The 11,643-nt window shown below is 36.6% G+C and overlaps 1 protein-coding gene across 1 annotated transcript; it reads left to right on the top strand.

The window, feature by feature from the left end:
- Positions 1 to 5,327: 5,327 nt before the first annotated feature.
- Positions 5,328 to 6,599, top strand: LOC144442986 (adenosine receptor A2b-like). The gene has a single exon (XM_078132360.1). The coding sequence runs from the start codon at positions 5,328 to 5,330 to the stop codon at positions 6,597 to 6,599; it is 1,272 nt and encodes a 423-aa protein (XP_077988486.1).
- Positions 6,600 to 11,643: the final 5,044 nt, after the last annotated feature.

Below are 11,643 nucleotides of genomic sequence, written 5' to 3'. Positions count from 1 at the left end.
TACATACATACATACATACATACATACATACATACATACACACATGCATACATACATACATACTCGAAGTTTATGAATGCAACGGAGTAGATGAAATTGCCATTAGACATACACATAGTACTTGACAATGTATAACAAACTGAGCTAGTTAACCAAACACGCTCATTTTTTCAAGATTTTGTTAGATGATTGCGTGGCGTCAGGAAGCAACGGCAGATTATCCTAATTCTGTCAGGACTTTGGCAAACGTGGGTGAAAGCTTAGTTTCTATTGCTGTATTATTACAGTGATTGCTTATAATGAGACTTTTCAATGGTTACCAACAAGGGACACTTGCAATTGGGCATAAATGGACTGCTTTGTTGATTGTTAACCTGAAGAGACCCCCATCTTTAAAATGACTCGGTGCACTGTAATATCGATGTTGCTTTGCGGGTTGTATATACTTTGATCATCTGTCTCTTTAGCCTAATGTTAACACAATGTGACAGGTACGGATTCACGACGCCGGCCAAAACGAGATATGCAGTCACCCTAATGAAATGATCGGATGCAGGCAGATTACAAAAGATCTAATCGTTGTGATCGGTCCACCGGTTAACAAGATTACGGATACAAAATAGGATTTGTTGATATTAAAAAGTTTCCAGGATAACAAAAATCAACACATATGTATTTATCACACGATTCGTTTCAGCTAATCTGAACAACAACGTACATCATTAAAAACCTTACTACGTACATTTACAAATTGTCCCTCTGGCACTCATCTACACGCTAATACTTTTTATGGATTCAGTACACAAGCACTACGGATTTAGGTAATCTCGCGCTATGGATTATTATCATTGTTTTAGCCTAACCACCAAAAGACTAATTAACACCAACGCTATCAATCCTATCATTTTGCGGTAAATTCGACCCCAGCATCATTACATTTTCAGAAGGCGTCAAATTTTTACAGAAATATATCCTCACAATTTTGGATATTCTTTGTTTAGTCAAATGTGACATTCTACATTCTACATCTGTGTTAGGGTGACCCTATTTTTTGTTTCTCATTACTTTTTCGTGACAAGTATGGTCGGTCGGTCGATTTGAAAAATAAAACCATCTTCTTTATGTTTCTCTGTCTCTACTTTTCCTATCTTCTTTGTATTGGATTCCTGGTAACAAGCCTTCTCCGAGATTCTCCAAACGATTGGCATGTTCTTATGCCCCCCACTTGAATTGCTGTTACTAAACAAGTGTCGTCGCCGTACGCGTCGCCATGACTGTAGATGACGTCTACAGTCCAGAAACTTACTTATTCTTGCCAGAAAGAGCAATGTTCCACACAATATTAAGGGCGGGCGAAAATAAAAACGTTTATTTTTTATGCCGATGGAGCTGAACATTTGGGTCGGTCGGATATCGAGAAACTAGGGTCACACTTTTCACAGTTCAGAACACTCTTCTGTATTCATTTATGAGCATATCTTATTTATGCATATATCTCAGTGATAATTATAGGCTAACTTGTTACGACGCCGGGTTTTACTAATTGTCATCATTTTAAAATAATTGTATTATCTTTAGACATGAATATCATTTAAAGTGACATGAGCAAAGTTGATAGTTTTTTTGAGCGTAAGTTATGCTGCATGTTTAAAAGTTGCGCGCAGTGTTCCATTATTGAAACAACTTTTTATTACTTAAATATCATTAGCAATTAACTTAACACAAACCTGGTAAAGTACGTTGTCAACATCACAGTGACTTCAGTTCGATATTATATTGTGTAAATGAAGTTTGTTTTCTATGCAAACACTTAACCACACTAGGTTAATTACATTGCTCTTATCGAGTCATCAGATTCAGCTGAAAGTAATATTTCTAGGATTGCCACTGGTGGCGCTTGACTAGTTCTGTTACAACTCGAATTTGATAACTCCATGTCATTATATGTTATTTTGAGGTCGCAAATACTTAAACATTAAAACTCTTGATTTCAGCATGACTTTTCCGGGTTTTAAGATGAAAGAGACTGCGCCATAAAATGTGATACCCAAAGAATCAGTTGGCACTTTGGTGTTGGAAAAAAAACATGTCAACCTTTCCCAATCCAAGGACTCGGAAAATACCACCAGGGGGTGTACATATATCTTAACTATCAGCCCGAGTATTCGATCGACTTTAATTACACAGGGGAATATAAATTTGTTTTGAAGGTCATTCCTAATCACAACTGCATGATTCTTTTTGCTGTTCTAAGAAGTGTAATTTACATCAATCAATTGGCACGTGTCTGTATACATAATGCTGATTGGAAGACCAGGATTACCAATTTGTGGTGATGGTGTCTTGGAAGGTAGATAGACAGGACAGTATTTCAGAATCAAAAAGTCTATTAATGCTAACACAAGAAATTTAATTTTTAATTTTATCTTATCACATGCATTTTATGTAAAAAGAATACCAATACGTTGGGGGAACATGGATTCACAGACCAGAGGTCAAGAATTGCCACGCCACCAACAAAAAACAGTTCACTATCCCCAACACTTCAACTTCACTGACCATAACATCTATTGCACGACCCTTACTGCTCTGGAAAAGAGATTTAAAGACCAAGATGTGAGAAACGTTAAAGAAAGGTATAATATTGGATACATCAGCTATAGTAAAGGGTTCTAAGGGTGCATAACTAATTGTACGCCGACTTCCATCCACCCAGCTGTTACATGCCAATTGTTTCATTCGCCAGATATAAATAGCAACAAAAGTGTTATTGCATACTTCTCCATACATTATACTGTACTTACGTGTATGTTCAAATGCGTTTACGAAATATCGTTGTGAACGCCCTTTTCTTCGTGATATCGGAGCTATTCATACTATAAAGAAATACTACTACCTGTGTCGATTCACCCACCCCACGTAGCCTTGACTATCTTTTGTGTTACAGTAACTCTCGCACGTGTTTAGATACCTTAACATAGCTGTTCGTCATATCCACTCTGCAACAGTCCATCTTAACGAATCGAAGTGATTGCTATTAAGCTAAGGTCAAGATTATGAAATGCAAAGAATTGCTCTCCTTGGTCTTTATCATACAATTTGCAATTTATTAACGTAATGTTGATTAATCGTGTCAGTGATTTGTTTGTTTAATAAAATCGTAGTTTAAAGTCTTCTTTTCCACAGTTCTTTATATTTCATTCATTCATTCATTCATTCATTCATTCATTCATTCATTCATTCATTCGTTCGTTCGTTCGTTCGTTCGTTCATTCATTCATTCATTCCCTCCTTCACTCACTCACTCACTCACTCACTCACTCACTCACTCACTCACTCACTCACTCACTCACTCACTCACTCACTCTCACTCGTTAATTAATTAATTCATCCATCCACTTGTTCGTTCGTTCGTTCATTCATTCATTCATTCATTCATTCATTCATTCATTCGTTCGTTCGTTCGTTCGTTTTATTTATCCATCCACATCACCCACGAACCCATCCATCCATCCATCCATCCATCCATCCATCCATCCACCCATCCATCCATCCGCCCACCCATCCATCCACCAAAACATATAAAATTAACACCTTCCTTTGGAATTTATTCCTCTCTCCAAAATTGTCATGACACACACTGAAATACAAATGAAATATACATAAACTGTAATGTTGAAAAATAGCCTATAAAATATCCGGCAGATCGAATCAAATTTAACACATTATTCCTAAATAATTCCATGAAGAGTTAGCAATATTGACTTAAAATACACGCATACACTGGGAAGTGAAGCTGTAAGCAAATATGTATATTGTCTTAAAATTCCAGAACCAGAAAATCGACATCTCATTAGAGGGCGCTTCGAAATGATACATGAAAAACGTATTTGAATTGAGAAATTTCGATATTATAGCGATCGCATGTTTTGTTCATGTAGTAATTGCATCACAAAAGTCTTTAATGCCTCACAACTTTACATCTTTGAAAAAAATCGCCTTTGTTTTAAAACAAGCTTCTGTCATAGAACAAGTGATTAGACTGTAGTCCTGCGAAAACAAAACAAAATAAACAAGCAAAAACATAGTTTGAAAATGACTACTGTAACATTGAAAATGATTGATATTGAAAGCTATGCGTCAAAATGCCAAAGTAAAAGAAAAAATAGACTTATACGCCAAAAGAAATCGTATCATATTGAATTGGTGCTGTACTTAAGTGCAAAATGTGGATACACACGTATGGTAATATTCGCCAAAAATGGAGAATAATCCTTGAGAATTGAGTAACATAGAACATGTACAAAAAGTAGGAAAAAATCTCCTTCATTTATTTATTTTGAGGTATTCTTTAACATAGGCGTTTGAGGTGTACATTGTCACATTCGATCGAGGTAACAACAGAAGAAGCAGCTATCACACCCATTACCTTCGGTGAATATAGTTGGGGACATCTTACATGTATTCAATATATGACTAAATATCGACGTTAGAATTTGAGAACTACTGAACTATCCTTCACCTACGTACAATATCTGTGTATGCAGTTTCCCCATCTTCATATAAATTGCTAGATACTCCTCAGACAACGGTCATACTAGATTACAAGTATTAAGTGGAAATTATTCATTTTATCATATCGTTTTTTTTCTCTCTCAATATACGCACTTAAAGAACAAATTCATTCCATCTTTACCCTAAGAGCTTTTACATGTAAAGGATTACTGCGCTGCATTTTATGAAATATTGAAGGATGCCACCTGAAGTGTTAAAATAACGATACCATTCGGCAAACCGATGAGTACTTTATCTATCGCTCAAGCTGTAAGTACTTTTATATGACTAGGGAGGCATTGATGAGTCGGCGTGTTATTGATTATGTACAGTATAGACCGATTGAAATTTCTATTACGTACGTGTAGCAGACCACTGGTTCTTCTAACTTTTGAAGCGTACCGGTTCCGGAATTGTTAAAAATTACTATCATATGCGTATATGTAAAGAGGACACTGGGAGAAAAATGTAATGATTCTGGCATCGTAGGAGGCAGTATGACATTGCGTGACGTACAGAATATGCCAAGTCAGCTATGCCATGCATAGAGTGTATTTTTTTGATATATGATAAATAGTTAATACGGCGACAGAGAAACGATTACTTATTCTTGAAGAGGAATAACGACAAACACTTCAACAGCATATATATATATATATACCTGCATGATATTCGATTACTTGCAAACATTCTGTCAAGCTGTACTAGGATCGAAGTATCGGTTCATCACTTTTCTTTCCATCTTCAAAACGCTAGAAACATATATTCTCGGTATGGAAGGGTCTGGCTCACCCACCAACGATACTTTTGTCGAATGGAGCGGCGTTCCATCTATCCAGATAACAGGTGAAACACTTTATTTCGTCATCTGTTTGGCATTCGTGGCATGCTGTGTTCTTGGCGGCAACGCACTGGTTCTCATTTCCGTCGTCGTGAACGAAAATTTGCAGTCTGTCGAACATTATTTTATCGTATCACTTTCAGTGGCTGATTTCCTTGTTGGTATTTCCTGGCCATACTGTGCTATCCCACTCATAAATCCGTTCCTCTTCGATGGCTTCTACCAATGTCTCCTAGCCTACACATTCTTTCCAATTCTAGTGAACGCTTCTATTTATCAACTTCTGATGATTAGCATCGACCGATACCTATCCATCACTCGGCCGTTTTGGCATACCCAATTCATGACACCCCTCCGTTATAAACTGTGTATCGTTCTTGTGTGGATTGTGGCCATCACGCAATCACTTGTCATGTGGACTTGGCTTGGGGTTGAAGAACGCTACTTTGGGTACTGTACTCTCCCAACTGTTTGGCAAGAAAACAGCAAAACATTGTTATTTTATTTATGGATAGGATGGGCTATCCCAACGTTCTTAGTGGTCGTAGTGTATTTACTGGTCTTTTGTGTTGCTTACAAACAAGCTCGGCGCACGGTTCCCATCATCGGTACCATTGATACATCTCTCGGCGACCAAACGGGGACAACAGGAACGACTATCACGTCTGAAGTAAAACAACTTCGCCTGGAATCCTGCTCAGAGAACAATGATGATATTCGAGGACATGAGACAATCGACATTGGTGCAAGCCACAGTAATCAATCAACGACTGGGAACACACGAGAAGAAATGTTCGAATGTGGAACAGCACCGGGTCCCTCATCAGCTGAAACCGTACAAAGTTCAACAAGGAATACCAAGTCATGCGAGACAGGCCAGGGAGACGTCATCAGACACAAATCAAAAAACACTGGCAAAAAGTTCCCGATCTTCAATCGAAATATGAAAGCCGTCATCACTCTAGGCATCATCGTCGGTGTCTTTCTCATCTGTTGGTTACCTTATCAGATTATAACAGCCATAACCGTTCTTTGTTCACCCCACCAGTGCGTGATAACTCGGATTTTTCGAAACTACCTGGCCATGCTAGTTAATGCCAACTCCGGTATAAATCCACTAATTTACGCGTATCGGGTGAAGGAGTTTCGGAAGACCTTCAAGCAGATTCTGAGAGCAATCTTCTGTCGCAAGCAAACTATTTAAGATCTCGCTGAATTGCTCTGCGCGCGTATATGGTAAATGACGGCCGAAACAAAACAACACATCTGGCAGAAGAACCTCAGAAAAAAGCCCGAAGAATCGTAATGTTGTATCGTTTTCAATGAACTTAAAACGTGAAATTTGTTGTGGTATTCATATTCTGATCAGTACTTTTTCACTTTTTTACAATTTTTTCATCTTCGCATGTTTGCTACAAAACAGAAATATAACTTTGAATAGGGATAATTGGTAGATGATATATTGTGACATTGGCAGTGGTGTTAGAACAATATATTTCAAAATACAATTCAGCTTTTCTATTTGATACAACCACGCAGATCTCAATAAGAAACTGCACATGCTACACTTTAATATTGCTACATTTTGTCTAAATGAAACACATGTAAACCATTTAAATGAACTTACTGCAATAAGAGGCAGATGCGTGGACGCCAATGTTTGACTCTGCATGGTTGTAAGCCAGTTCTTTTCATTTAAACAAAATATTGCAAGAAACAATTCATTCAATCTCACTGTAGCATGGTGTGGTTTCTTATATAGCTTCTGCATGGTTGTATCAAATAGAAAAGCTGTACAGTATTTTGAAATTCGCTGTATCAATAGACCAACAGGTAACTTCAGTGAGGCCGTATTCAAAGGAAAAGGGAATGCTGCAACAATTTTACTATCTATCCAAGAACTGTAGTTGTATGATTTTGAACTGGCGAAAACATGTTAGTTTTAATGCACATGTGCCTGTTCACGTTGTACAAACTGACTATTGCTAGCAGCCAGGTGGATTTGACTCTAATTTTGGGTTACATTATTTTTGTGGTGGACCTTCAATGAATGAACGCAATCTCCGACAAACAAAATTGAAAATTGGGCAAAATTTGATTTCGAATACTAGAAATCAAAGAGTCAGATCACGTGACCACCTATTGTCATGCATTATAGCGACAACTGACAGAAAAAAAACAACTCAACGTCAACATTGAATTTGGTAGACATTAAAAACGAAGATATGTTTGTTTCCGATAACATAACATGGCTTCGGAAAATATGATACTAGGTACTAGGTCGATTAAATTCTTTTTTTTGGAGAGATTGCCTATTAAGACAAGATACTCGTTAATCACAATACTTCTGTGATAGTTTAATGAGGTGTAAAAGAAGTAAATAAAGACAATGATATGTAAAGTAGACGAACTATGTGTAAAATGTACTGTAAAAATTCAACTTACACTATCAAAGTGTTAGTTTGTCTGGAATAACTAAATATACTTTGGCAAAAGTTTACTTGCAAAAAAATGTAAATTCAATTTCACCAGTTTGAATGTAAGCAAAATGTTTAGGGTCGGCTGCTTAAACTATGGTCGGTCGGGTTATCGGAAAAACACATTTGTTATTTGGCCTTTATACTAAGCTATGTTCATTACATAGATATTTCTAATACACGTCTAGTATGCAGAATTTGACCCGCGGCATGTCATTTGCGCCACAGATTCCTAAGATATATCCGATATTCCATAAACTATAGATTTGTTGAACAAAAGTTACTACAATAGATGCCAAGTAACCGCAGAGAGAAAAAGTCGTCTTGCTCGACAATTTTCCTTACTGATCTTTTAAGGGCGTTGCTCACCGTCATTGGGTATTTGGCGACAGTTCGCTAACAAAGATAATGACGTTACATGCAACTTCAGCAAATGTAGCAATGCTAAATTGTTTGCGCGTATCACTTGGAGACCTCTGCGCAAAATCGGAAAGCCCTAAGTCTTATAATAAGTAAGACACACCTGGACTTTAGAAACCATACACATCACATTTCAGGCGCTAATTAGCGTAGTAGTGACTCTGTATCTCCTAAAGGATACTGGTTTTTGAATTGAAAACTTTTGTAACCAACGTTTTTTAGTTACATATGGCGAAGAAATCATTATCATTCGTTACAAAGGACCGTAACTATGGATACCTGGATATGTTTTTTCTCTCTTTAAATGCCAAGATAATAGTTTGCTTCGAGATAGTTCTTTCTAAATGTCAGCACGCTTGTTCCAGGTGTACCAATATGTAGGTTTCTTACTACTTTGACATTTTAGTCCATAATAATGAAATATTTTGGCAATTTTTTCCTGTAATTATGAACTATTTTGAAGATTTCCTGCATGACTCGTAATTGTGAGTATTGAACATTTGTAGTTATATAATTATGTCCATCTCGAATAGGTCGTAGCTGCGAACCTTCGCCTAAAGTATGGCATTATATGTTCTATCTGTTGAATAGAGAAAAGGGTGTAATATATACAGAATTTCTCCGACATTCAACTGTAAAGGATGAAATTCTTAGGGTTAACACATTTACATGCACTCTTTCACTGTATAATGTATCCGAAGTTAAGTTGCTTGAAGGGTCGAGCTTTTAACGTTAAGAAACTAAGAAACACTCTTTCATTCTGTGTGTATGGTATATTTTATTATCATAACTTTATGATAAACGCTTACTACTATATGTTACCTGATTCATTATTGATCTGTTTTCTGTAACTCGTCGGTTGACCTTAAAGTTATGAAGGGTGAAAACACGCCATATGTTACTTGATAACGTTTTCAACCTTATAACTGAGAAGACTGTTTCTGACTTTCTTTGACAGTGAGGGAACCGACACAAAATGAATCCTTCTTCACATCTTATCTGTATAGTAACACGATGAAACCGTTGTGATATTGGTGGAATGAATGTATACATACGTAGTGTCTTTGAAGGTACGAACTGTTAGTTTTCCTAGTTTTATCCAAAGACTGCACTCCCCACTTACTATGTATTTACGACTGTCCTCAAATTTTGATATGACATTCCCCAGGTATTTTACCCATGTCGAGATGTGAAGGTCAACCATTTGAAGAGTAGAAATTTGTGTATACTTTATATAATATTTATTGTCACAACATCATGTTTTAACCCAATAGTTTGTACGATGAACCAAGCAACCACAGTAATATGTTTATCATTACTAACGGTTGAACCTCTTACAATTCCTCATGTGCCAACACCCATAAAAGCTGATGTATCACCACTGTAAAAGACATTCATCTTCAAAGGTAGTTTTCTTTAGGTAAAACGAGGGCAGACGTACATGAACAAAGAATAAGCACATGGCACCTATTTGATATCAATTTCTTTATTCACATTAATAAATTTCACCTCTACTCGTTTGTCGTATTTTCGATTGACATTCAAATTCATTAGACCTATATAAATTTTTTGTAATGTAATACAAACAACAAATCTGTAGACACACTGCTACTACATCTACAAACACGACACGTATAATTGATGCATCAGTCATTTGGTTTCGAGAGACTCTAATACACATGGATGCTCTTCTATACAGTCGACCATCGTTTGATTTACAACATAGGTGTCTTTGAGACAATCATTAATCAAGTTATCTTAAGTAGTAGTTTGATTTTATTAGCTTAAACTTGTTAACACATGATGACGGCTGTTTGCTGACCTGCTGTAAAAGCAACATCATATCTTATATGTATCAATAAAGGTGTAGTTCACAAAGGTGCTTGGTGTTAGTTTTTTCCTGACAAACGCCATATATACTGATGTTCATACGACTGTGGAAAGTGCTCAAATTTGACAAATCTATTCCACATTTATGAGTGAACCCGAACTTTAAATGTCTGAATTCATCTTGTACTACATTGCTGCAATCCACGTACAAGTATTACAAGCATTATTAGTATGTGACAGCGTAAAATATAATTTCCCAATGCTCTTTCTATATGCTATTGTATATTTGCCTTCCGTAAAAGAAGGTTATATTTAAGGGAAGGAATGGCCCTGTCTGTCTGTCTGTCTGTCTGTCTGTCTGTGTCTGTCTGTCTGTCTGTCTGTCTGTCTGTGTCTGTCTGTCTGTCTGTCTGTCTGTCTGTCTGTCTGTCTGTCTGTCTGTCTGTCTGTCTGTCTGTCTGTCTGTCTGTCTGTCTGTCTGTCTGTCTGTCTGTCTGTCTGTCTGTCTGTCTGTCTGTCTGTCTGTCTGTCTGTCTGTCCGTCCGTCCGTCCGTCCGTCCGTCCGTCCGTCCGTATGTATGTATGTATGTATGTATGTATGTATGTATGTATGTACTGGATGATATTAGAGAGCGCATATGTTTGGTTAAGCTTGTTAATGTAGCTTTTAACCATAATGACTAATTTACATAATTAATCATTTTCAGTATTAAGCTTACTTAAGAATGTAGCTTACACATCAAATTCCATATACTTTGGTACACACATCAGCTATAACAAAATGCTCATGTCATGAAAAGCTTGTTGATAAAGTTTTTAGTTTTTAGTCATTTGCTATATCTAAAGTATGCTCACTTCAAATTCCATGTGATATGTACATAACAAAGCGCACGTGTTCTATAACATATGTTGATATAACTATAAGATTAATGATTTTCAGTAATTGGGCAATGTATGAAGTAAGCAAGCCACAAGTTTCATATACTTTGGCCTTATTAATTTGCCAATTAATGGGTGTATCAAGTATTTTAGATATAGCTCAAAATTTTACATTATAGCAATTAATGTATAGAGGGGCAAACATCTAAAGGGTTTCGGCTCTTATGGAAGGCATTCAGTTTATTTCATCTAGATTTGTTAAATTTGTGTTACAGATAGTTACCTAGGTAATTTCAATCTCAGGGTGTGAACTACGTGTGTAGGCATAATCGCGTCTTTGCTAACGATTATTAGATAACAGAATTAGCTGTCCGACCACAATATTTGGCTAATATCGATCGTCAACATTATATGAGTACAATAAGTGTAATATTTACCTTTTTTGAAGCTAGAAACTGTCGTCGACAACATTCAAGGGGTTTATCGCGAATAAAGTATGCTCACTTCAAATTCCATGTGATATGTACATAACAAAGCGCACGTGTTCTATAACATATGTTGATATAACTATAAGATTAATGGTTTTCAGTAATTGGGCAATGTATGAAGTAAGCAAGCCACAAGTTTCATATACTTTGGCCT

Source organism: Glandiceps talaboti, chromosome 12, assembly GCF_964340395.1.
Source record: "Glandiceps talaboti chromosome 12, keGlaTala1.1, whole genome shotgun sequence".
NCBI classification, from domain to species: domain Eukaryota; kingdom Metazoa; phylum Hemichordata; class Enteropneusta; family Spengelidae; genus Glandiceps; species Glandiceps talaboti.
Note: the sequence above shows the minus strand (reverse complement) of the source record. Positions and strands in the feature narration are given on the sequence as shown.

Excerpts from the sequence above, each read along its gene's own strand:
- LOC144442986 (XM_078132360.1), top strand. The coding sequence starts at position 5,328 with ATGGAAGGGTCTGGCTCACCCACCAACGATACTTTTGTCGAATGGAGC.